This window comes from Hyperolius riggenbachi, chromosome 2, assembly GCF_040937935.1.
Source record: "Hyperolius riggenbachi isolate aHypRig1 chromosome 2, aHypRig1.pri, whole genome shotgun sequence".
Lineage (NCBI taxonomy): Eukaryota > Metazoa > Chordata > Amphibia > Anura > Hyperoliidae > Hyperolius > Hyperolius riggenbachi.
Window position 1 is genome coordinate 139629487 of NC_090647.1, and position 27431 is coordinate 139656917.

General features: G+C 46.8%; 1 protein-coding gene across 2 annotated transcripts in view; it reads left to right on the forward strand.

Annotated features, from left to right (window-relative positions):
- The window catches only part of LOC137544101 (retinol dehydrogenase 7-like), an 83402-nt gene that overhangs the window by 25245 nt on the left and 30726 nt on the right, over nucleotides 1-27431 (forward strand). For both annotated transcript variants that reach the window (XM_068265165.1, XM_068265166.1), the window contains exons 3-5: nucleotides 6927-7185; nucleotides 20452-20615; nucleotides 23595-23840. In XM_068265165.1, coding sequence (XP_068121266.1) covers nucleotides 6927-7185; nucleotides 20452-20615; nucleotides 23595-23815 — 644 coding nt within the window. In that variant the 3' untranslated portion in view covers nucleotides 23816-23840. The remainder of the gene's footprint in view (nucleotides 1-6926; nucleotides 7186-20451; nucleotides 20616-23594; nucleotides 23841-27431) is intronic.

Below are 27431 nucleotides of genomic sequence, written 5' to 3' on the forward strand. Positions count from 1 at the left end.
CCTGGCTACCTGTTCTGGGGACATCTATACCTAGGGTTGAGCCGAAATTTTCGAAATTTTGCGTTACTATAATTACGCATGCGAAATTTGCTATTACGGCGTGAAATTATGGTAGCGTAATTGCCATTAAAATCGTAATTGATGGTACCGTAAGCGTAATTTTCAACGCGTAATTTCGCGTTTCGTTCATAACGTAATTCAATGTTAAACCATAACGTAATTTCGCATTTCTTCGTAATTTCGCGAATTTCGTAATTACTTGTTAGCTATAAAAAGAAATAAATTTTAATTTTGAAAATGAAAGTAATTTCGTTTATAATAGTAATTACTAGACACAGGAAAGTGTCTGGGTATTGGAGATTGTCCAATCATATTACAGGCCTTTTTTTGAGATACATCCTAAACAACCAATTGTAGTTTGACCCACCCTCCTAGTATATAATCTGGCAGCCATGTTAGTTTCACTTTGTGGGTGGTTGTTTCTGTAGGATTTCGCGATACCCACCGTAACGCGAAAACTACGCGAAAATTAACACTTACAGTAATATGAATTATCGCGAAATTACGTTATGTAATTACGCTTACAAATGGTTGCATGCAAGGCAAGCGTAATTTCGCGATACCCACTGTAATGCGAAAGCTACGCGAAAATTACGCTTACGCGGAATTTCGCGAAATCCTTCTTCATTACGATTATGTACTTATGGCCATAATCGTACTTACACTAACTACGCGAAATTTCGCGAAATCGTAATTGTCATTACGCTCACCTCTATCTATACCGCTGGCTACCTATTTTTGGGGAAATTACTGCTGTCAGATTGAGTGTATTTTGGGGAACTGCTGCCAGGTGAGAGGTGTCTACCATATTAAGGGGACATTCTGCCTATTTATGTGAAATGCTGTCTATTTATGTGCCTCATGACTGCTGAATTTGTCTTGTTGGGGGCCTCATGGTTACTGAATTTGTCTTTTTTGGGGGCCTCATGATTTGTTGGGGGCCTCAAGATCGCTGAATTTGTCGTGATGGGGAGCCTCATGATTGCTGAATTTGTCTTGTTGGGGGTCACATGATTGTTAAATGCGAGACTATGGAAAAGCTGAATCCTCATCATATGAGACAATAGCATTAAACCTACCTTTTCAGCTTTTTAAAACTGAAAATGGAACTGGTAGGTTCTAAAAAAAAAAAAAAAAAAAAAAAAAAAAACTTCAGGAGTAGGATGGATGAAATTGTTTATCTTCACAGTTTATTTTCAACTTGGATTTTCCATAATGTTCATGTATGAGTTAAAACGTTTGTATTTAGTTTAAATTGCTGTTGCCACTTAACGATAGATAAATGTTCGCCACCACTGTCCTAATCTAATGGCCCACCATTGCTAAGTTCATGTAAACTTGTTTCCACCCGCGACCACACCCACATTCTGGTCCATGACCACACCCATTTTTTTCTGGACTACGCGTGCCGCATGTTGCAGCCCCATTTTTCGTGCGCCACACAACGCCACACCAAATTTTCGGCCGCCCCACCTCTCCCTCCTCCCCTTTTTGCCCAGCCCCACTGTGTTCCCATTCATTGATCTCCCGGCTTACGATCAGCGGCAGTATCGGCAGATGGGAGATGCGGGGGGGGGGGTGAGTGGGAGTGCAAGGCGGGGAGGGACATAGTAGCAGCATCCCTGCAAGAAGATATGGGAAAATGCAGGGACGTAGTTACTCGTCCCAGGGGAGGGGTAGTGGTTAAAGTTGAATGACTGGAAGTGCTTGAGTTGTCAGTAATAGAGAAGAAAATAATATATGTAGCAACATGTTATGCATGAAAAATGTCAAAAAAAATCAGGCACTCGTTCAATGAAGGGCTATTAGATCATTGTCATATTGGCATGTTTTATCCATGTATTCCAACATGTCCCATCAGCTTAATATTAAGAGGAGAGATTTTGTGGTATGAGTACAAAATCTATTCTCTTACCAATTGTAAATTGGTGATAAATTTTGGAAAACATTATCTTCCAGGTGTGTTAATCTTGTTGAACAGGCCTATTAAGTGAAAAAATATTACCCATTTACTTACCTGGGACTTCTTCCAGCCCCCTGAAGTCCTCCTGATTCAAAGCCGAGATTCCGTGCTCAGCTGTTCCTCTGCGGTTTGCATCTGTAATCCGAATGACTGACAAGTCGGCCGGCCACTGCGCAAGTGCGCATATGCATTCTCTTATTGTGGTCCCACCGGGAGCATTCTGTGCATGCGTGGTAGCAATTTTTTACTTACTGCACAAGCACAGAGCACTCCCGACCACGGGATGTTGAGGTGTGGGGCTGCGCATCCAGCATTGGAGGGGGGCAGTGGAGAAACAGCTGAGCAGAGAATCATAGCAAGGGACTAGGACTCCAGGGGGCTGTTGGAAACCACAGGTAAGTGAATGGGCATTTTTTTTCACTTTAACCACTTAAGCCTATCTGGACGAATATGTTCGTCCAGATAGGCTGTGCTTCTTGTAATGTGCGGTGCGCGCGCTCCCGCCGCCTGACGTTAGCCCCCCGATAAGTGAATGGGAATATAATTCCCATTCACCAAACTAAGTTCCCTGCAGAAAAACCGACGGTCTCTTAACAGAGACCGCAGTCTTTCTGCAAAAAAAAATAAATAAATAAAGTTCCCCGTCTTCATTCTAGGTCCTGGAAGCATCATTGTACGCTTCAAGGACTTTTTTGACTGTGGCCATCTTGTGGCCAAATAGTAAACTAAACACACATATACCTTTTTTTTTCTTTTCTTTTTTTTCTTTTTTATAAATACATTCAATTATATTTAAAAAATAGCTGTTTACTTCCCCACACCAAAAAATACCAAAATAAATGTTTTAATTTTAAAAAAAAAATTACAATTAACCTTCCTGTCGGGAGGTTTTCTCGGGCCCTGCTGGGCCGATCTGCGTAATTTTTTTTTTTTTTGCTGAACGCAGCTAGCACTTTGCTAGCTGCGTCAGCACACCGATCGCCGCCGCCCCGTGCCGATTCGACCGCTATCCGCGCCGCCGTAGAGCCCCCCCCCTCCTAGACCCCTGCGCTGCCTGGCCTATCAGCGCCAGGCAGCGCTAAGGGGTGGATCGGGTCTCCTTTAGACGTCACGACATCCATGACGTCGGTGACGTCATCCCGCCCCGTTGCCATGAACGGGATTTCCTGATCGCCTATCGCCGGAGGAGATCGGAGGGGCTGGAAGGATGCCGCTGAGCAGCGGCTATCATGCCCTAGGCTTGCTACATGATTAAAAAAAAAAAAAAAAAAAAAAAAGGCAGCGCTGCCCCCAGGCGGTTTTTAATAGACCGCCAGGAGGGTTAAAAAAACAAACACATAAATACCTAAATACCTAAGGGTTTGAACTTTTTAAATATGCATGTCAAAGGAGTATATTAATATGTTTTAAATGATGGGCTTGTAAATAGTGATGGACGCAAATTGAAAAAATGCACCTTCATTTCCAAATAAAATATCAGCGCCATACATTGTGATAGGGACATAATTTAAATGGTGTTATAAGCGGGACAAATAGGCAAATAAAATACATGGGTTTTAATTACGGTAACATGTATTTATTTCAAACTATGATGGCCAAAAACTGAGAAATAATGAATTTTTTAAATTTTTTTTCTTAATATTCCTGTTAAAATGGATTTAGAATAAATTAATTCTTAGCAAAATGTATCACCCAAAGAAAGCCTAATTGGTGGCGGAAAAAAACAAGATATAGATCATTTCATTGTGATGAATAGTGATAGTTATTGGCAAATGAATGGGAGGTGAAAGATGCTCAGATGCAAAAAAAATTACAACCCTGTGGGCTTAAAGGGACTCCGAGCTCACCTAAAAAATAAAAGTTGTACTCACCCGGGGCTTTCTCCAGCCCAGTGCTGGTCGGGAGGTCCCGCGACGGCGTCCTGGCTCCTCTCCTAGTCCCCGCTCCGGAATGGCTGACCGGCTGCAGCTCGGGCGACACTCGGCCGAGTGTCGGGCTGCTCCTTCCGCGTATGACGCGGCTGACGTCACACGCCGGCCGCCTCGCGTCATCACGGCGGCCGGTGTGAAAGTACTGCGCATGCGCGATTGAAGCTCGCATGCCCCGTACTGCCACGCCGGCCGCCGTGATGACGCGAGGCGGCCGGCGTGTGACGTCAGCCGCGTCATACGCGGAAGGAGCGGCCGAGTGTCGCCCGGGCTGCGGCCGGTCAGCCATTCCGGAGTGTGGACTAGGAGAGGAGCCAGGACGCCGTCGTGGGACCTCCTGACCAGCACTGGGCTGGAGAAAGCCCCGGGTGAGTACAACTCTTATTTTTTAGGTGAGCTCGGAGTCCCTTTAAGTGGTTAAATAATGGTAGCATGTCTATCAGGCCTGGTGCACAATGATCCTGTTTTGGTTTCATCAAACATAAATCGCGAGTCCTCTTATATAACTGTATGCTGTATATAGGCCTAAGTGCAGCGTAGTATAGATGTAACATAAGAGAAAACCTGGTTGCCATTCAAAAGGAATGGACCAAGAGCCTGTAACACAAAGAGGACTTACTACAGAACAATTGCTTCGCTGAGGTGTAACGAACATGTAGAGATGAGCATTTGTATCTCTGTTTACTGAATAATCTCCTGAAACTTTGAAGACGTCTAAGAAGTTCTATCTCCTATGCTGTTGCTGTGATGAGTCGAGTTATCACACTTCCTGTGATATGGTGCCAAACGAAGGTGTAGTGTTGTTGCCAATAGCAACCAACAAATATTTATTACAAGAATTATTTACATCTCATACTTAAATAATTCGTTTGGTTGAAAAAAAGACTGTCAAGTCCATTAAGTCCAACCAGAATGAACAGTAAATATTAAGTACTATTCACTCCTGCGCCCCACATATCCAGGGGAAGGCAAAAAAAAAAAAAACCCTTACAAGACTTGGGCCAGTTAACCTTTACCATAAAGTGAGCCTGAACTCAGAACTTCGTCTCTGCTCTAAAAGATACGCAACAGCCTAATAACCTTTACAGAAAAACATTTAGTTTTTACAGCTGATACAAATCCTGCAATATGTCTACAGTGTATCTACTTCCTGCTTTCATGGAAGCAGACACATTAACATCCTGTGCTTTCAAATTAGCTTCTCTGCTGTGGCAGTTAGCTGCCACAGCTAAGGAATCAAATTACAATTTATGATTAGTCACAGATTAGGGGAATTAGACAGGCTAAACTCTCTAAATACATACAGGCTGCATTTCTCTGTTTTCCTTCTGTCCTGTGCAAGAGTTCAGGTCCACTTTAAGTTAACTCCTTCCTGTCTCCAGGTGGCAATCAGATAAAATGCCTGCATAAACTCTGCTGGGAATTAACTAGTAATTATAGCTGTGGATGTCCTTCAATGCATGGCAAGCTTACAACCTCTTTTTGAATCTCTTTAAAAAGTTCATAACTTACCCCAAAGGCTGGCTAAACTCAATCCAGATCTGTCGGGCAATTGCTTTCGGGGATGCAAAGTGACGGGCACTTTCGCCCATATATGGTGGACTTGCAGCAGGGTCCGAAGGATCTGGATAAGAGTTTGCTCCTGGGCTTCGTCACTGATTAATGCTCCAGTCCCTAGGAATCCTCTCCATGCCTTACTCGGCTGCCCGTATCCCAATCTTACTCCTTCCCAAAACGAACTCATTAGATATATATTTGTGGCTACTAAAATTAAAATAGCAGCCGCCTGGAATTCCCAGTCCATATCATTTGAATCTATTAAAAATAGGTTAGGTCATATTCTCTTCTTCGAAAAATTAAGAGCCCACATGAATGATACTATGAAGAAATTTTATAAAATATGGGATCCCTTGATCAACTATCTAATAACTCCTGACCATAATAGAATTGTACACACCTGCTGAGACCAATAACATACTCCCTTTATAAAGTCTGATGAAAATCCTTTGTTGAAGACAAAAGTCGGGGTCACCCCCCGTCTCTGTGGTTTCCTCTTCTTTCCTCTCCTCTTCTTTCCCCTCTTTTATACTAATCTCATTCTATACCCTCTCTGTTCTTCTCTTAGCTATTCTGTTTCTTCCTCCCTCTTCTTCCTCTATACTTCCGCTCACACAGCTTACTTTTCCAGTTGCGCAGATACAAGTACTCACCATGCAACGGTTCTACACCCAGCTAACAAATCTATTTCTTAAGCCCTCGCTTATTCTAAATCTCAAGCAGTGCCACAATATGTATCACTATATCATTTGGGCCACCAAACCGCTTACGGTTAATAACATGCCCTGCCTCACTGGAGGGAGGGTACCATTTATAGCAGACAACCAAATGTTCAGGAGCATTCCCCATCCAGCCTTTTAAGGTTCAGTGATTGGATGGACGATATGCTCTACTAAATTATCTTTTGTAATACACTCTTTCTACTTCCACTTTTGCACTGCTAAGTCTCTTCCCTAGACCAAGTGTATTTATAAAACGGTAAATATCCCTCTCGTTCTTGTTAATCACTACCATCCTTTTTTTACATTTTTTGTCGAATACTGAAACTATTATGTTACATTGGTAACCACATGCTTATGCCAAATTTGTTGTAAGACTGCTGTTTTACTTGTACCTTTACGCACTTCGTGATATATATTGTAAGACTACCTTTTTGAAAATTCAATAAAAAATGATTGAAGGAAAAAAAAAAAAAAAAAAAAAAAGTTCATAACGTTGCTATGCAAAATTACTAAAATTACTTTTGTTGGCTATTTCAGATTCTGTGACCTGTTGCTCACCTAATCCTAATCTGATTCCCCTTTCGAATGCTTAAACTTAATTATCCTTTTTTGGCTAAAAGGGATTCTAATATAATGCCCCCCTCCCCACCCCTCCCAATTTTGTCCTAATTCTTTCCTTGTTTGGTGTGTTCGCAGGACTCTGGGGACTGGTGAATAATGCAGGGGTTGCTGGTCCAACTGCACCAGTTGGCTTACTGAAAAAGGATGATTTTTTAAAACCTTTGAATGTGAACTTGCTGGGATTGATTGATGTGACTCTCACACTGCTTCCCCTTATCAGAAGAGCCCGAGGACGGATCGTCAATGTTTCCAGTATCCTGGGCAGAATGGCTCTCCTGCCTGGTGGTTACACTGTCTCTAAGTATGGAGTGGAAGCATTCTCTGACACTCTCAGGTAACTGGACATGCCTACATGTACAAACAGAACTATGGCCTAGGCATAAATTAGGGTTTTCTGGAGAACAGAGTATATTCAATTCCTACATGTACCTTGTGTGTCAAATCACCAGTTCTCTGTGTACCAGAGGTACAATTTGGCTGGTGTTGGCTCTGCCCATTTTTTCTAACCCTAACACACAATTACTAAGTTACTCAATTACCTAGTTTGTGAGCTTTGCGGTCTTTAGCATAAATTGCATTGAAAAAAAAAAAAATCTGGCTATGGCTCCACCCCCTTTTCTAAATTTGAACCCTAGTCACCCAATAACCAACTGTACCAGCTTTGAGGTTTGTGCCATGAAAACCTTCCTAGCGGTATTGACAAGCCTGGCTCGTCCAGCAAAAACATGCTGAAAGTGGTATTGACGAGCCAGGCTCGTCAATACCGCCAGGGAGATTTCCTGTTTGTCTGCTCCGCCGGCTTCACTTTTCCCTCATCACAGGGATTCCCCAGGATGGCTGGATGCCTGTCAGCATGCTGTGGGTAGCGATCTGTGCTACCCACAGCGTGCAGAACAAGCATCCAGCAACCCTAGGGAATCCCTGGACAACGGATCAGCGGGGCTGAGTTCTGCAGGACTGGCGGGGGCTCCCCCTTCTATGCGGTGGGCGGGGGGGTCCCTTCTATGCGGGTGGCCAGGTCGGGGCTCTCCCTTCTCTGCGGGAGGTGTCCCCCTTCTGTGCGAGAGGTGTCCCCCCTTCTGTGTGGGGTGGTGGTCGGGCGGCCGCTCCCCCTTCTGTGCTGGGGCTGTCCCCCTTCTATGCAGGCTGGTGGCCGGGCGGGGGCTCCCCCCTCTATGGGGGGAGTCCCCTTCTATGCGGGCGGGCTGTGGGTGGCCTCTCTCGCTCCTCCCGATCCCCTGTTCTTCAACCCCCCCCCCCCCCCGATCTGAAGCCCTTTGAAGTCTACTCACCCGAGTGCTCTCTCCTGCGGCAGCAGCAGCACTTCCTCCTCCATTGCCGAAGTCCCGGTCTGTGTAGTTACATTACAAGGCTTGGTGATGTCACCAAGCCTCGTAATGTAACTACACAGAGAACGAGACGAGACTTCGGCTTTGCCGTATAAGACGCAGTTTTTGGGGAGAAAAACGGTGTTCTCCTATTTGTCGTCCTGTGTCCTCTGTGTGTCCCCTTCCGTCTTCAGTGTGCCCCCCCCCCCCCCGCCCGCGTTTCTCCGCTCCCTCCTCTGTGTCTCTGTAAGGCTTGACAGGTTATGTCCCCAATCAGTCTCTATGCCCCAATCTTTTGCCACAGCTCTGAGCCCGGCCCACCGTGTGAACGGACACATTGTCTCCTGACTACGGTTACCCCAGGTCTTAGCATGCAAGGCATACAGACTGAAGTAGAGAGGACAATAAACCACCAGAACCCTACTGAGGCAAGTGACACAGTTCAATAGTTCATAAGTATCACACACAGCTATTACCTTGATTCAGGAGGATGAGGCCCTCAGCATTGATTGCCAGTAATGACAGTTGTATCAGGAACAGGCGGTGATTGATCCAGGCAATATATGAGAGAGTTCATGCAAGGTCCACATGCAAGGTTATTCAAGCAACAGGCAAGGATTAGTCCAGGTATAACTAGAGTGTCCAGTAACAAGCAAGGGTTGGTCCAGGTAGCATGCAAGAGAATCCAGTTAGCAGACAGAGGTCGGACCAGGCGGCAAGCAAAAGAATCCAGTAACACGCAGAGGTCGGTCCAGGCAGCAGGCAAGAGTATCCAGGAATCAAAGCAAGGGTTAATAACAGACCAAAGTGGTCAAGTACAAGCCAAGGTCGAGATCCAGTAATTCAATCAATGTGAGTGCGCACCCAGCAACTAGCCACAGCTATGCTTATCACGGGCGATGACTGGGAGCACGCTGCAGGCTTAAATACAACTTTCATCCAATCAGTGGCCAGTAGTGTTGGGCGAACAGTGTTCGCCACTGTTCGGGTTCTGCAGAACATCACCCTGTTCGGGTGATGTTCGAGTTCGGCCGAACACCTGACGGTGCTCGGCCAAACCGTTCGGCCATATGGCCGAACTAAGAGCGCATGGCCGAACGTTCCCCGAACGTTCGGCTAGCGCTGTGATTGGCCGAACGGGTCACGTGGTTCGGACCCGAACGCGCTCTGATTGGCCGAACTGTCACGTGGTTCGGGTAAATAAATACCCGAACCACGTCATATCTCCGCCATTTGTCTGTGGGTTTAGCTTTGGGTAGGCAGGCAGGGTAGTTCGCGCTCCAGCCACGCTAGCCAGGGTCCCCCCCAGTCATTGTGTGTCACTGCTGGGAACAGTAGTACACCGCTCGTTCAGCCACACTATATAGCATTCTGTGTACTGTTCTGTGTCTGCTGGGAACAGTAGTACACCGCTCGTTCAGCCACACTATATAGCATTCTGTGTACTGTTCTGTGTCTGCTGGGAACAGTAGTACACCGCTCGTTCAGCCACACTATATAGCATTCTGTGTACTGTTCTGTGTCTGCTGGGAATAGTGGTACACCGCTCGTTCAGCCACACTATATAGCATTCTGTGTACTGTTCTGTGTCTGCTGGGAATAGTGGTACACCGCTCGTTCAGCCACACTATATAGCATTCTGTGTACTGTTCTGTGTCTGCTGGGAACAGTGGTACACCGCTCGTTCAGCCACACTATATAGCATTCTGTGTACTGTTCTGTGTCTGCTGGGAACAGTAGTACACCGCTCGTTCAGCCACACTATATAGCATTCTGTGTACTGTTCTGTGTCTGCTGGGAACAGTAGTACACCGCTCGTTCAGCCACACTATATAGCATTCTGTGTACTGTTCTGTGTCTGCTGGGAATAGTGGTACACCGCTCGTTCAGCCACACTATATAGCATTCTGTGTACTGTTCTGTGTCTGCTGGGAATAGTGGTACACCGCTCGTTCGCCACTGTATAGCATTGTGCTCTGTGTCGCTGCTGGGAATAGTGGTACACCGCTCACCCGTCACTGTATAGCATTGTGCTCTGTGTCACTGCTGGGAATAGTGGTACACCGCTCACCCGTCACTGTATAGCATTGTGCTCTGTGTCGCTGCTGGGAATAGTGGTACACCGCTCACCCGTCACTGTATAGCATTGTGCTCTGTGTCGCTGCTGGGAATAGTGGTACTGTATAGCATTTCTGTACTGCCACTGTACTGCTGCCAGTCAGCGTGTACTGTAAGGATAAGTGAAATGAGGAAGAAATCCGGTGAAAGAGGGAGGGGCAAGGGAAGAGGTGTTTCCCCTGACGGTTCACGTACAGGCCACAGGGGAGCACACAAGAAAACCCACTCAATACCGCCCATGTTGTCCAGGACAACAACCCTCACAAATCCAAAAGAACAGGACCAGATAATTACTTGGATGACCTCTCAAGCGTCCAGCAGTGGGTTAAGCAGCACCAGCACATCACGCACGAGGTCCGAGTCCTCAGCCAGTTACAAGGAGCCAGTGGGCACAAAGCTGACACAACCGGCAGCGACACCACGCACACAACTGCCAGATAACCAGTCCGATGAATTACCTCAGGACACAATGGGGTATTCGCAGGAGCTATTCCCAGCCCAACAAACTTCCACCTTTCAAAGGTCAATGGAGGAACAGCCAGAAATGTTGTGCCTGGATTCACAACCGTTAACTGTGGGAAATGCACCGCGCACTGAAATACAAGGCGAGTCCGAAGAGGACTCGGAAACCCAAATCCCAGAGCAATTTGGGCAGGAGGGGTTGCAATTGCAGGAGGTCGGCCGACAAGATCTGGAAGACGACGTTGGAGTGTGCTGCGCAGAGGTTGTTGTGGGGAGCTCTACTCCACGGCGGTGGCCCACAATGACATATGACGAGTTTGAGGAAATGGAAGAGGAGGGTATGGACAATGTGGACAGAGACCCAGATTTTGTTTGTGAACGAGAACATCGCCGTCGTAGCAGCAGCACAGATGAGTCTGTTGAAGAACACACTGCTGCACGAGTTCGCCTTGTGCCACAAGGTAGGCGGCGCGCAATTTCAGGCACCACAAGCGTGGAAGTTCAAGTGAGAGGCAAAAGAGGAGCAAACAGAAATCGCCAGCAAGGAGGCAGGTGCTCCAAAGTCTGGGCTTTCTTTGAAGACTGCACTGAGGATGTTACCATGGCGATTTGCAAGGTGTGCAAGACCCGCCTGAGCAGGGGGAAAAATATTAACAACCTCTCCACCACCAGCATGAGCCGTCACATGCTATCCAAACATCCCACTCTTTGGGCAAACGCGTCAGGACAGGGTACCAGAAACAACACTGCCTCCCTTGGGTTCACCAGACCCGCCTCAGCAGCAGCAGTAGCCCAGCCATTGCGTGGTTCACAACATTCACAAACATCAGACGACGCTGACACTGTCACTTTCCGGAGTAGTGCTCTTGAGGTCTCCCAGTGTTCATCAAACACAACAACCAACAGCCCTTCCGTGTGCAGCGCTACGGTTCAGTTGTCTGTGTCGGAGATGTTTGAGCGCAAGAGGAAATTGCCAGCAAATGACCCCCGGGCCGTGGCAGTAACAGCCAGCATAGCCAAGCTTCTGGCCTGCGAAATGCTGCCATATCGATTGGTGGAGACAAACAGCTTCAAGGGCATGATGTCAGTGGCCATCCCACGTTACGTGGTTCCCAGCCGCTACCACTTTGCACGCTCTGCAGTGCCTGAGTTGCATGAGCACGTGGTCAGCAAAATAACCCGAAGCTTGAAGAATGCCGTTGCCTGCAAGGTTCACCTCACCACTGACACCTGGACGAGTGCGTTCGGCCAGGGTCGATACATCTCCCTTACCGCGCACTGGGTGAACCTTGTGGAGCCTGGCAGCGATTCCTCACCTGCTACGGCACGGGTGTTGCCCACGCCACAAACAGCTGCACCGCCGTCCCTCCCACTGGATAACAGCAGCACCTACCTCTCTGACTCCTTCTCCTCCAACGCATCTCAAAGCTGTACCTCATCCGGAAACGCTAACCCAGCAGCAGTAGGATCGTGGAAGCAGTGCAGCACAGCTGTTGGCATGCGTCAGCAAGCGTTGCTGAAGCTAATCTGCCTTGGGGATAAGCAGCACACAGGGGAGGAAATTTGGAGGGGAATAAAGGAACAGACGGATTTGTGGCTGGCACCGCTGGACCTGAAACCGGGCATGGTTGTGTGTGATAATGGGAGTAATCTCATTCGCGCTTTAAGGTTGGCTAAGCTGACACACATCCCTTGCCTGGCGCACGTGATGAACCTAGTAGTTCAGCGGTTCCTGAGGACATACCCAGGCGTGCCCGATCTGCTGTTGAAGGTGCGTCGAGTGTCCAAACATTGTAGAAATTCCAGTACTGCTTCGGGGGCACTCGCCAAGATGCAGGAGCGCTTCAATCTCCCCCACCATCGCTTGCTGTGTGATGTCCCTACGCGCTGGAATTCTACGCTGCACATGCTAGCCCGCTTTTGCGAGCAGAAGAGTGCAGTGGTCCAGTACATGACGGCGCAGTACCGAGGCGCATCCGGCCAGCTGCCAAGCTTCTGTGGATCCGATTGGGCCAACATGTTGGACCTCTGCCAAGTCCTCCAAAATTTTGAGCAATCCACGTTGCTTGTGAGCAGTGACAACTCTTCAGTCAGCATTACCATACCACTGCTGTGTTTACTGAAGAGGTCGATGTTAAAAATCAAGGAAACAGCTGTCATGATGCAACTGGGGGAATCTGAAGGAGAAAACGATCAGCGTGATGGTACCAACATCAGGCCATCCGCCTCAGGGAACGCTGGCCCCAGCAGCTATGACGAAGAAGAGGAGGAGGAACAGCTGGAGTTGGAGCAGGAATTTCATGCCACCACTGACGAGGGCCAGAGCGGTGCACGTTGGACTTCCACAATTCAACGCGAATGGTCAGCAGAAGCAGACCAGGAGGAAGGTGACGACTATGATGCATCACAACAACTATCACAACGCTCACAAGAGGATGATGAGGATTCTGGTAGGACTCTGGCACACATGGCTCAATTCATGCTAGACTGCATTGAACGTGACCCACGCATTGTGCGCATTCTGGACAACACCAATTACTGGGTTTATACCCTTCTGGATCCACGGTACAAACACAATGTTCCAAAACTGCTTGAAGAAAGAGTCAGACAGGTCAAAATGGAAGAATACCAGCAGGCCCTTGTGGAGACTTTAGAGAGGAGATTGACATCCTCCCCCTCCTCTAGCCAGTTGTACGCAGACAGACTGACTTCCGCAAACCCAGGACGACCAGGAGGGCAGCAAACAACGCAAGCCGCAGCTAGTACCCAAAAGGGAATGGTATCGGCAGTGTCCTTGGAGTGGGAAAATTTTCTGACACCCATGCAGCCGCAGCCCACTGAACAGCAAGCGTGCAGATCCACCTCCAACACCGATCGCCTGGAGAAGATGGTCAAGGACTACATGTCAGATGGCGTAGCTGTGTCGAACCATCCATCTGCACCCTTCAACTATTGGGTATCGAAGCTAGACACCTGGCACGAACTGGCAATGTACGCAATAGAGGTGCTGGCTTGCCCGGCAGCCAGCGTTATGTCGGAACGCTGTTTCAGTGCTGCCGGAGGCATCGTCACAGATCGGCGTATCTGCCTCTCTACAGAAAATGCAGACCGTCTGACTCAAATTAAAATGAATCAATCCTGGATTGGAAATGACTACGCAACACTCCAGGACCCCAACCAAGTAACATGACCAATGAACATCTGGGATGGTGTTGCGTTTCCGGGCCCTGTTTATTGAACCTCTCATCTGTATTACATTTATGACTGCATGGCGGCAAAAAGCATTGCTGCTATATCCGCACGCTTTTTGTCCACATGCAAGGCCTGGGTTGTTGTGTCTCACAAAGCGTGGCCTTCTCCTCCTGCGCCTGCTCCTGTTCCATCACGTCTGCTGCTGCTGGGTTAGCGTTGCCGCGTGGTCCCTGTTTATTGAACCACTTATCTTTATTACATTTATGACTGCATGGCGGTACAAAGCATGCTATCCGCACGCTTCTTGCCCTCATGCAAGGCCTGGGTTGTTGTGTCTCACAAAGCGTGGCCTTCTCCTCCTGCGCCTGCTCCTGTTCCATCACGTCTGCTGCTGCTGGGTTAGCGTTGCCGCGTGGTCCCTGTTTATTGAACCACTTATCTTTATTACATTTATGACTGCATGGCGGTACAAAGCATGCTATCCGCACGCTTCTTGCCCTCATGCAAGGCCGGGGTTGTTGTGTCTCACAAAGCGTGGCCTTCTTCTCCTCCTGCGCCACCCTCCTCCTGTTCCATCACGTGTGCTGCTGCTGGGTTAGCGTTACCGGTCCCTTTTCCTGGAACCTCTTATATGTATTACATTTATGACTGCATGCCGACAAAAAACATGTTACCTGTGCAAAGAAAACAGACATTTCCCGCATTTAAAAGACAGTTTTCCCTTTGAAACTTTAAAATCGATTTTCTCAAAAACTATAAGCTCTTTTTGCTAATTTTTTTTTCCTCTTGTACCCACTCCCAAGGTGCACATACCCTGTAAATTTGGGGTATGTAGCATGTAAGGAGGCTTTACAAACCACAAAAGTTCGGGTCCCCATTGACTTCCATTATGTTCGGAGTTCGGGTCGAACACCCGAACATCGCGGCCATGTTCGGCCTGTTCGGCCCGAACCCGAACATCTAGATGTTCGCCCAACACTAGTGGCCAGCCACACTCCGCACATCCAATCACACAGCGGTACACCTACCTAGGTGTCATGTTACAGCTGACACCGCGCTGTTGGCTGACTGTGGTCAGCTGACTATACATCTGCGGATGGTGTATTGGGATCGCGCCCTCCGCCTATCGGGATGTGCGGCCTGCGTTCCAGCAGCAGCATCATCAGCAGGGAACAAGGGCCGAGGCCCGGAAGCGACGGATTCCTCCTGGATCTCGGCGGAAATGCTCTCAATTACAGGCAGGTTCCTTATAGTCTCCTTCTCCTCCATGGTGCCTGCGGGGATTGCAGACTTCCTTCTCCTCTGCGTAGCTCCCCCCAGTGAATGGCTTGTGCTGATTGCATCATTGTACAAGCCATCACTAGAGTGAGCCACGCAGAGGAAGATGTCTGCAATCCCCACGCGCTCCACGGATTAGGTAAGCCAGCTGCCGCTACACTTACACGGAAGCGGGAGACATGGGGGAGGGAGCGGGAAGAGCAGGATCACTGACACACATGCCGGGAATCCCTGACATGGCAATGGTTTGGTGGTTCGTATCGGCTGGCATTCGTAAGTCAGAGATTCGCTGCCTTTGCCGTATAAGTTCACAGTTTTTGGGGAGAAAAATTGTGCCTTATACAGTGGAAAATACGGTATATATTGTGTGTCTTTTTGATGAAAATCTATGAAATTAAAAACGGTCTAGTGGTATTTTATATAGACCAGGGATAAGGAACCTATGGCTTGGGAGCCAGATGTGGCTCTTTTGATGGCTTCATCTGGCTCACAGACAAATCAGTAGGGGGTTGATTCACTAACCTACACTACTCAAGCAGCACAGCTTTGTGTGGCAGCGCAAGTAACATTTTCAAAGTAGTTCACTCTACTGCTGTAGCATGCACTACTGACTTATTCGCGCTACCCCAAAACTAACAGCTGCTCCAAATGTCCCTCTCTGGACCCTGTCAGGTCCACTGACTTTGTAGGATGAGATTCTCGCACTTTGACTTGACAGGCAGCCTGTTGGGCCAAAGTGCAGGGATCTCATCCTACAAAGTGGTGAATCAACCCCCAAGTCAGATAACTAATTGTACAAGCTGTTAGTCAGTATTTCACCTGCCTGGCTCTTAAGGAAATTGATGATGTTGATGAAACCCAAGAGAAGCTGAAATCGTGTCTAACACTTCGGCTGCTGTATACACATCACCATGGCAACAGGGACAGCCCTCTGCTGCGCATGGGCACTGTCAAAGTTGGAAAAATATTGTATGGCTCTCACAGAATTACATTTTAAAATATGTGGCGTTTATGGCTCTCTCAGCCAAAAAGGTTCCTGACCCCTGATAGAGAGCATTTACTAGATTTTTTTTTTTTTTTTTTCCCAAGTGCTTCCATGAAGCCTTAAAGCAAAACCGAGGCGAACCTAAGGGAAAAAAATGCCATGTGTACCTTTTGACGAGGAAAGCCTCTTGATCCTTACTGTGCATTAGTGCGGCCGTTCCTGCACAATATAATGGAGCCGCTTGTGGGTGAGCGGCTCTGGCTTACTGCACAGGCACGGCGGTACTCGTCCAAGCGCAGAACAGCCATGCTCGGGCATGAAGAGGAGGTTCTGCAGGATCCAGAGGTTTGCCTCTTTTAAGGTGTTTTGTTTTTTGTTTTTTTTCCCACCTCTTTACACTTTAAGTGGAAAGAAAGTAATCCCTATAATCGCCACATAAAAATCTAAAAAAACCCCTTTTTATCTAAAGTTTCCAGATACAGAACACTGATTTTTTTTTTTATTTTGTTCAAAACAATAAATACCGTGTTGGTCTAGAAACACTGAGTTCCCAATGGACGGTGTCAGGAACGATTTGTGAAGAAATGCAATCGATCGGTTTTCTGATTGTGTTTCACATTTCCAATTTAGACTGCATGTCTAGGGACCGCAGAGAGAAAAGGCTGGAGTATCTCTATTAATGCAAAGGTGTGAACTGCAATCTGAAAATGATCCAAATGGTCCCTTTTCATTGCAAAGGAAGCCTGAGCACAGTGGCCCAAGCACTCTATATGTAACACTTGATACGGCGCAACAAAACCTGCCAAGGTCATCTACAGTATTAGAGGTGCAAGAAGGGGATGGGGAACAGTGTGTTAATGATTACTACCATTCAAAGCATCTATAGAAGTAATTATTACCACCACAGGACCAATAAACAGCTAATACTTTGGTTTAGGAAGGGCCCTGATGCGGTCGCTACCTCTGCAACCCCCATTGCTACGCCCCTGCCTGAGCAGCTTTAACCCTGCATGACAGCAGACTTGATGGGGCCACTGTGTCCATATTTAGAATAATTGTGTAGTATGATTATTGCCTTTTTTTAGGATATACCGTACATATGATAGTTATGAAAAGGGTATCATTTGATTTGTAGCGTCCCGCTGGACGTTTGTACCCCTTTTAAGAAGCTGGCATACCCAGCAACTGGGTCATTAAACTTCTCAGTAACAGAATGTCATACAATATTCATGTCTATCAATGCGATCTATATTGTTTGGTGATTGTGAATTTATTATTTTATTAATTTATTATTAACATTGTTATTAATTTAACAATATTTTTCCTAGTTGCACTAACTTCTGCCTGACTCACAAGATGGCGCTACAACACATAAACCTTTAGTACCCCTCTGGCTCACAATGGCAGTATTAAACAATACTGCCCAATATGTGGCGAGTGAAACGGCAAGTTTTCTGAAACCAAGCAGCTGCTGGCCTTTATAGCGCTGCAGGAAAAGTTTCTCTCAGTGCATTTAAAGGACACTTGTAATGAGGGATATGGAGGCTGCCCTATTTATTTCCTTTAAAACAATATCAGTTGCCTGACATCTTGCTGATCTTTCATGTGTCAGTACTATCTGAGTCAGAGCAGGACAAATGCCCTGGGTGCAAACCTGCAAGTGTTATGATCATGTCTGCAGCGTTTACTGCTGGCTGCAGTGGTATTGTAACCCAAGCAGTTCTGATGTCATTACATGCATTTTCTTGCATAGTTTGGTTTGCACTTAAACTAGTTGCTGATTCCATCTGCAGTCGCTCTGAAGTTAATGACAGTTTAATATGCTTTTGTGTAAACAAACATTGTCTGCTGCAGTGGAGGGGCAGTCCCTTTCCTGCAGGCTGCATATCATTGTCTGCCTTTTCCTGCTGTCAGCCTGTGATTAATTACCATTCACTTGTGTGGGAATCTGCAGGTCTGCTCCCATTGGATGACCTCAGTATAAAGAACTGCTTCCTGCAATGCTTGATGGGCTACCATAGTCTCAGATCCTGTCTGTTACTCTGCCCGTGCCCCACCTCGTTCCTAGTCCGTGTGGACTGCGCTGACTCCTGCGAAGGGGTCAGCGAGTCCTCCTAGTTCTGCTCTTGTTTCTAGAAGTTGTTACTTTGCTTGTCTTGTGTCATATATTGGTTCATCGCCAATATATACGCATACTTGCACGCTTATTATTTTCCTTGTATTCGTGTTACGTTAATACATCAGTGTCGCTGATATATACGTACACAAACTGTTTATATCCTGTGTTCCGTTAGTCAGCGTTCCAGCACGCTGAGCTAGTTATCCTGTTCCTGGTCCTGTTTGTGGATTGCGTTCATCTCTGCGAAGAGATAGCGAATCCTTCTGAGTCCTGTTCCCTGTATTACTCCAGTCTTAGTCAGAGTTCCTGCTTATGTCATATATCGGTTCATTGCCGATATATACATATGTTAGTCAGACGTTACAAATAGTTTCATTGATAGCTGTAATTGTAATACGCTAGGAAATCATACTTATTGTATATTTATCTGTGTTACGTTCATCTATCTTGATCCTGCTATTTCCTGACTATCCTGTCCTGTCTTTGTGAGGCACGCCATTGCTGCAAACGCATTGGCTACCTCATTCCAGTCTGTTTTATTGTGGACGCTTGCTGTCACTAAGTAGTGGCTAGTTAAGCAAGCGTTCATTCTGTCTACCTGTCCTGATCTCCTCAGTCCTGGTTTATGCGCTCAGCGCTACTTTGCTCTGAGACGTTATTACGAAAGTGTTGTTTGTGGCTGTTCGGATCTGCACCGGCTCTGTGCGCCACAATCTCCTATTGGAGTCAGTCCTCTCCTCCACTAAACTGGGGATATCCTGATTCCTTGTGCTAGTGTGTGTACCTCCTTCACGTCAGCTTATGTGTTGCATGCTGACTGTGGAGAATACACCTCCAAGCTTAACAGCAAGTAGAAGGGGGGCACAAGCAAAAGGACATGCTTGTGACGCGCGGTGCAGCCAAATGGAAGAACATTACCAGCAGGATCACTTTTCTTGACTCCTCCTAAGCTGCCTGCGTCAGACGTCAAGTCATCATCACTTCACCACCGCATGATGACACCTAATGTCCTGTAGCGGTACTGCAGGCTGTCAGTGCGCAGTGCCTATGCAGGAGTCAGCTTTCCGGGCTCTCTTCGCCTGTGTGTTTTCCTTGGTCACTAGTAAATAGGCAGATCTACTTGTGACCTGTGACTGTTCCTAAAAAGTAAGGGTTCACAAGTCCAGGGGGGTGGGGGGAAGGGGGCACAATTTTTACACCCTCGCTGCAATTTAGCCTAGAAACTGCCCTGATTTGAGTTACACACCTGAAACAAGAATGCAACACATGCTGTCAAACATCTGATCTGCAAGCTTGTTCAGAGTATGTGACTAAAAGAGGCTGAGGATCAGCAGGACAGCCAGGCAATATGCATTGTTTAAAAGGAAATAAATATGGCGGCCTCCATTTCCCACTCACTTCAGTTATCCTTTTAAAGATCAATTTTGTGCCACTGCTTCTCCAACAAAAATACAGCAAGAGATTAAAACTTTCCCACCTCAATTGTGAAAAGGCATTGGCTCATCATATAGGGCCAGGAGGAGTTCACCGTTAAAACATTACTTGCATTATATGTATATAATATATTGGCATTCAAATCTTATTCCTAGCACAATCTGGGCCCTGGATACCTGAAGGACTGCATCACCCCCCCCCCCCATCTTAGATCAAAGGGATCTAATAACTTGGTTACCCCAGAGTCCACCTCAAAACCTTTGGAGACAGAGCTCTTCCGTCATGCTGCCCCTACACTTTGGAACTCCCTGCCACACCCAATCAGGACATCTCCATCCCTGGAAACATTTAAGTCCAAACTGAAAAGCCACCTGTTTAGTGTGGCATTTATTATGAACTACTGACCATTTCCTCTGTAACACAATCTAGCCTGCAACCCTGTATGGCTCTGAGACATATCTATGCACTTTGAGTCCTATGGGGAAAAAGCGCTTTACAAATGTTGTATTGTATAGATATTGGTGGCTTTAATCTGCTGGACTTCTTATGCTTTAATGGAAATCTTAATAACTTTCTCTTGCTTTGATTTGTCTAAACTAACTAAGAATAAGTATGTTGAGCATTTTGTGGTTTTGAAGAGCTGCTTTTTGTTGTGTGCTAAATTTTGTTTGTAATGTTTTTTAGGCGGGAACTTGTGGATTTTGGCATTAAAGTGTCTATAATTGAGCCGGGAGCTTTCGCTACGGAATTTGTCAATGTGTCTTTGATTAGGAAGGATATAGAAGAGAAATGGAACGCCCTGCCAGAGGAGACCAAGAACAGTTATGGAGAACCATATGTACAGAAATGTAAGATTATCTATTTTTACCCAGTAAGGCGAAGGGCTTAGCACAGCCCACAGAGGTAGACCGCAAACTCTGATACAACTGCAATATCTGCTGTTCAGTGGCGTAGCAATAGGGGGTGCAGAGGTAGCGACCGCATCGGGGCCCTTGGGCCAGAGGGGCCCTCCCTCAAGTACAGTATTATTTCTGTGTTTGTCCTGTACAGGTAAAAACACTTCTATAGATGATTTAAGTAGCAGTAGTCATTAACACGGTGTTCCCAATCCCTTTCTTGCACCTCTGACATTGTGGTTGTCCTTTGCAGGTTCTGGTGCTCCGTATTAATTGTTATGTATAGAGTGCTTGGGGGGGGGGGGGGCAATTGTAAAACTTGTACCGGGGTCCACAGCTCCTTAGCTACGCCACTGCTGCTGTTTAAATACCCTGGTCCATGGGGAACATCCACTGATTTAAAGAGAATCTGAAATAGAGTCAGGAAAAGAATTGATCCATATGTGGGGCTTCCTCCAGCCCCATGTACACCGTTGCCTCCCTAACCATTCTACCCAGCCACTCCATTAATTTTAGTGCTCCAGTCGTGCCAGTCAGGGCCAAATGTATATACTTTTACCTTGGGCTTCCTCCAGCCCCTGTCAGCCTATATGTCCCTCGCTATAGCTCCGGTGTCCCGAGATCCCCTCCGTTCCAGATGACCTCGCCAGGTCGGCATCTACTGAGCGAGTGCTGCTTGGGGTCGTGCTCAATGGTCTGGAGTGTTCTGTGCAGGCGCAATACATTGTGTATCCCCGGAGGGGATCCTGGGACTCGGGAGCTGCGATGAGAAACATATCGGCTGCCAGAGGCTGGAGGAAGCCCCAGGTAAGTAGATTTCATTTTTTGGGGGGCAGCTGGGATGTATCCATAAATTATAATAAGTGCAATTAAACAATGAATTAGCTGGCTGAAATCCTTTGCAGCCTGAAATCTCTGTGGCCAGGGATGGCCGGACAGGCCTGCTGAAGTAGGCAAATAACACTTACGGTAAGTGCTACATTTTAATTGTAAAATAAAAGTTAAAATGGAAGTTTATTTTAATAATGCAACATATTGTTGGCATGCATTTTTCAAGTGCTACTGAGATTCCCTGGTGCTTAAAATGGTGCTCGGTTTACTTTAAAATGAGGCTCTGATCATTAATACATAAGCTGTTTACTACTTATTTTGCTTAAACTCAAATAAACAACTTCATCTGCTATTTCTGTTGATCTTGCAGAAATGACTTGGTCCTGTTTCTACATGATGTTTGCTGATGTTATAAACACTTGAATAGATGGATAAATTTAAGTTCAGGTCAGTTTGTCCCTGTAGATGCTATAGGGAAAGATCCAGGCAAATTATACAGATACTATTCTAGTATTTGAAATGCTCTCTTCTCAGGTTCTCCCCATTGCCATAGGCCTCAATTCACGGAGTTTTATCAAACACTTTATCAAACATTTGATAAACGTTTGATAAATTACCTCATGGGTAAAATCTAATTTTGAATTCACTAAGGTGTTATATATTTATCAAATGTTTTATCGATAAAACGTTCAACAAATATATAACACCTTAGTGAGCTTTTACCCATGAGGTAAATTATCAAACGTTTGATACAGTGTTTGATAAACGTTTGATAATGCTCCGTGAATTGAGGCCATAGTCTGTTTTTACGTTGGCCATTCTCTGAACGGTGCTGCAAAACTAGAAACATTTGGAATAAAACAGGCGCAGTAATTCACCATATCTAGAAGCTTGGGCTCTTGACAGACTGAGATGCTGTCTTATTTATAGCACTGACCTTTCTTGCATTTGGGTTTCACTCCTTTGAGAAAATAGTCAAGTCAAAAAAAATTCAAGTTGAGTTTTGATGATCTTGCATTTGGGGTAGCACCTCTTTCACAAGTCTCTGAAATAGTGCGACAGGTTTTTGTCATGCTCTGTCCAGTTTTTATTTTAACACCAGAGTCCATTCAAGTACTTGTATGTGGCATTTTGGAAAAACTTATCTGGAGATCACTCTCTTGTCTTATGCTGGGCATACACTGTACGACCCGGCGGCTCGATTAGCCGCCGGATCGACTCCTGCGCGTCCCCGCGGCCGGATCGATCCCTGCTCGTCCCCACGGCCGGATCGATCCCTGCTCGTCCCCGCGGGCGCTCCTTATCTTCCGCTCAATTCCCCGCTATTGTCCGCCCGCGGGGATCGAGCGGGGATTCTATCCGGTGGGTCATCGGACCTGTCGGATATTATCAATCGAGCCATCAGCAGCTCGATTGATAAGGGACAAACGCTCCGTGTATGCCCAGCATTACATGAAAGGGGCCTCTCTTGTGTGGTTGACTGGTTGTATAATGGGCTTCAAACTGAGATCAATATATACCGGTAGTTTCAATTTAAAGTGTTTATTAGCTTTCCAATGCCCTCAAAAACATTATTGTATCAACTGATCAGCAACATTGTTTGAAATTGTTTGGGCTGGAACAAGGTAGTACACCAAGCAGAGATTCCAACGCATTTGAAACACGCCCATGGATACATGTTGCTGACAAACAGACTCAATAAATACATGCAGTGTACATACACAATGCACATGTGCCGGCCCACACATATAGAGATATTAAGTACACCCACCCACGTTGTATTCACCCACATTGCAGCAACCCACATCCAGTGCTCCCAGCCACACACTGTATTGATCCATCACACACTGCAGACACTGCACATACCCACTAGGACGGTACTTCACCCACATTCCCTCTACCCCACTTTCTTACAGACATGCACAATTCTGTATGTTGCTCTACACCATAATTCTGAATGTCCTGGTTGGCTTCTGGAGCACTCTAATTACACTCCTAAAATGTGTAGCATGTTCAGTATGCATTTAGTATATTTAGGTTCAGCATAGAATCCCCAGAGTGATTATCCAATTAACTGTTTTGTATTTCAATGTTATACAGTTATACACATATTGGATACTGGGTTTTCATCATTATCGTCCAAGACCTTCAAGGTGACAGACTGTATGGAACACGCCCTGATTTCTCGTTGGCCCTGGACAAGATATTCTGCTGGATGGGATGCCAAATTATGGTATATCCCCCTGTCCTACTTGCCAACATTCATTAGTGACTTTGTAGCCGCAATGGATTCCCCAAAACCAGCACAAAGAGCAAAATAAATTCTAAACTGCTGTTATGTCTCAGGTAAGTGATAGAGAAAAGCCTTAAAGAGACTCCGTAACAAAAATTGTCCTGTTTTTTATCATCCTACAAGTTCAAAAAGCTATTCTAATGTGTTCTGGCTTACTGCAGCACGTTCTGCTATCACCATCTCTGTAGCTTATCTCTCTCCTGTCAGACTTGTCAGCCTGTGTCTGGAAGGCTGCCAAGTTCTTCAGTGTTGTGGTTCTGCTCAGTGGCGTACCTAGGGTATTTGGCACCCGGTGCTGATTATCCACAGACACCCACCCCCCCCCCCCAATCAGGAAGACAACGTGCGGCACGCTTAGCCGAAAAATGGGGCTACATTGTGCGGCTGCGCTGAAAAATGGGTGTGGTCATGGACCAAAATGTGGGTGTGGTCACGGGTGGAGACAAATTTACATGAACTTACCAATGGTGGTACATTGGATTAGGACAGTGGTGGCGAACCTTTTGGAGGCCGAGTGCCCAAACTGCAACCCAAACGTCACTTATCTATCGCAAAGTGCCAACAGCAATTTAAACTAAATACAAACTCATACGTGAACATTATGGAAAATCCAAGTTGAAAATAAACTGTGAAGATAAACAATTTCATCCATCCTACTCCTGAAAAATGTATTGTTTTAGAAACCCCCTCCCCCCAGTTTTATTTTCTGTTTTAAAAAGCTAAAAAAGTAGGTTTAAGGCTATTGTCTCATATGATTATGATTCAGCTTTTCCCATAGTCTCACAGTTAGCAATCATGTGACCCCCAACAAGACAAATTCAGCAATCATGAGGCCCCCAACAAGACAAATTCAGTAACCATGAGGCCCCCAACAAGACAAATTCAGCAATCATGAGGCCCCCAACAAGACAAATTCAGCAACCATGAGGCCCCCAACAAGACAAATTCAGAAATCTTGAGGCACTCAACAAATCATGAGGCCACCAACAAGACAAATTCAGCAATCATGAGGCCCCCAACAAGACAAATTCAGCAATCATAAGGCACATAAATAGACAGCATTTCACATAAATGGGCAGAATGCCCCCTTAATATGGTAGACACCTCTCACCTGGCTTCTGAATTCTCCTCTACTGGCTGCTGTGCCTGGCTGGCAATACTGTGTGGACTGAAAGGCCTGGCAGTGATGCTGTGGCCTGGCTGGCGGTGATGCTGTGGCCTGACTGGCGGTGATGCTGTGGCTGGGCTGGCTGGCGGTGATGCTGTGGCTGGGCTGGCTGGCGGTGATGCTGTGGCTGGGCTGGCTGGCGGTGATGCTGTGGCTGGGCTGGCTGGCTGGCGGTGATGCTGTGGCTGGGCTGGCTGGCTGGCGGTGATGCTGTGGCTGTGCCTGGCTGGTTGAAGTAAATGCTGGCCTGACTGGGGGTGATGCTGTGGCCTTTTTGCCAGCGATTCTGGGCTGGTTGGCTGGTGGTGATGTTGGGCTGGCTGGCCTAGATAGTTTAGGTAGTGAGAGGTGCCCCCTAGTTTAGGTAGCGCCAGGAGCCAGTGTAGGTAGTATAGTAGTCCCCAGTACAGCTAGTATAGTGGCCCCCAGTATAGTGGCCCCCAGTTTAGCTAGTATAGTTTCCCCCAGCCAGTATAGCTAGTATAGTTGCCCCCAGTAAGTATAGCTAGTATAGTTGCCCCCAGCAAGTATAGCTAGTATAGTTGCCCCCAGCCAGTATAGCTAGTATAGTTGCCCCCAGCCAGTATAGCTAGTATAGTTGCCCCCAGCCAGTATAGCTAGTAAGTTGCCCCCAGCCAGTATAGCTAGTATAGTTGCCCCCAGCCAGTATAGCTAGTATAGTTGCCCCCAGTAAGTATAGCTAGTTTAGTTGCCCCCAGCCAGTATAGCTAGTATAGTTGCCCCCTGCCAGTATAGCTAGTATAGTTGCCCCCTGCCAGTATAGCTAGTATAGTTGCCCCCAGTAAGTATAGCTAGTATAGTTGCCCCCCGCCAGTATAGCTAGTATAGTTGCCCCCAGTAAGTATAGCTAGTGTAGTTGCCCCCAGCCAGTATAGTTGCCCCCAGCCAGTATAGTTGCCCCCAGTAAGTATAGCTAGTATATATGCCCCAGTATAGCTAGTATAGTTGCCCCGAGCCAGTATAGTTGCCCCCATTAAGTATAGCTAGTATGGTTGCCCCAGTATAGCTAGTATAGTTGCCCCCAGGAGGGTGAAAGCAGCGCTAGAAGGAGGGGCAGTGGGGGCAGCGGTGGGGAGGGGGGAAATATCCCCCCCTCCCTCACCTGGGACCCCTCCTTCTGCCTCTCGCCCCCTCCATAACTAATAGTCGGGAAGTGCGGGGTGGCAGGAGGCGTGCTAAGAATTACTCACCTCATTTCCGCGTTCCAAGCGTGGAGCGCAGCCGCAGCGTCATGTCGTTACAGGTCTCCGTCTTCAATGCCGCCCACTGTGCTTCCACTAATCAGGAAGCACAGTGGGCGGCATTGAAGGCGGAGACCTGTAACGACATGACGCTGCGGCTGCGCTCCACGCTTGGAACGCGGAAATGAGGTGAGTAATTCTTAGCACGCCTCCGGCCACCCCGCACTTCCCGACAATTAGCTATGGAGGGGGAGAGAGGCAGAAGGAGGGGTCCCAGGTGAGGGAGGGGGGGGATATTTCCCCCCTCCCCACCGCTGCCCCCACTGCCCCTCCTTCTAGCGCTGCTTTCACCCTCCTGCTGTGCTGCTGTGGGGGGTCGTGGTGACACCCCCCTGGGTGTCTGACACCCGGTGCGCCCCGCCCCCCTGCGCCCTATGATAGGGACGCTACTGGTTCTGCTATGCTTCCAGGCCCCTCTATGCACACTGCCTGTGTGTTATTTAAGATTAGAGCAGCTTCTCTCTTCTCTCTTATCTTTTACAAGCTGGATAAATCGTCCTCTGAGCTGGCTGGGCTTTCACATACTGAAGAATTACAGACAAGGGCAAAGCTGTTTGCAGGAAGAAACAAGCTGCCTGAAACTTCAGTGCATGAGAACAGGGGGAAAGAAACACACAAATGATCTCTTGAGATTCAAAAGGAAGGCTGTATACAGCCTGCTTGTGTATGGATATATTTTCAGGGTAGTCGGGGCAGAACTACAAACCTTACCCTCACCCTTTTTTCTGCAGTGTACAAGTGAAGCAGATTCTCCCCCCCCCCCATCCCTGTCCCACACAACTGTACCTTCTCCAGTGTACAATGCCGCTCTCCACCCTCCTTAAACTATACGAAGGTTGAAAAAGCTAAAGAATTTAACCACTTCACCACTGAGGGGTTTTACCTCTTGAGCACCAGAGCAATTTTCACCTTTCAGCGCTCCTTCCATTCATTCGTCTATATCTTTATCATTAGTTATCACAATGAAATGAACTATATCTTGGTTTTTTTTTCGCCACCAATTAGGCTTTCTTTAGGTGGGACATTATGCCAAGAATTATTTTATTCTAAATATGTTTTAATGGGAAAATAGGAAAAAATGTGGGAAAAAAATATTTTTCAGGTTTCGGCCATTATAGTTTTTAAACAATGCATGCTACTGTAATTAAAACCCATGAAATGTATTTGCCCATTTGTCCCGGTTATAAAACCGTTTAAATTATGTCCCTATCACA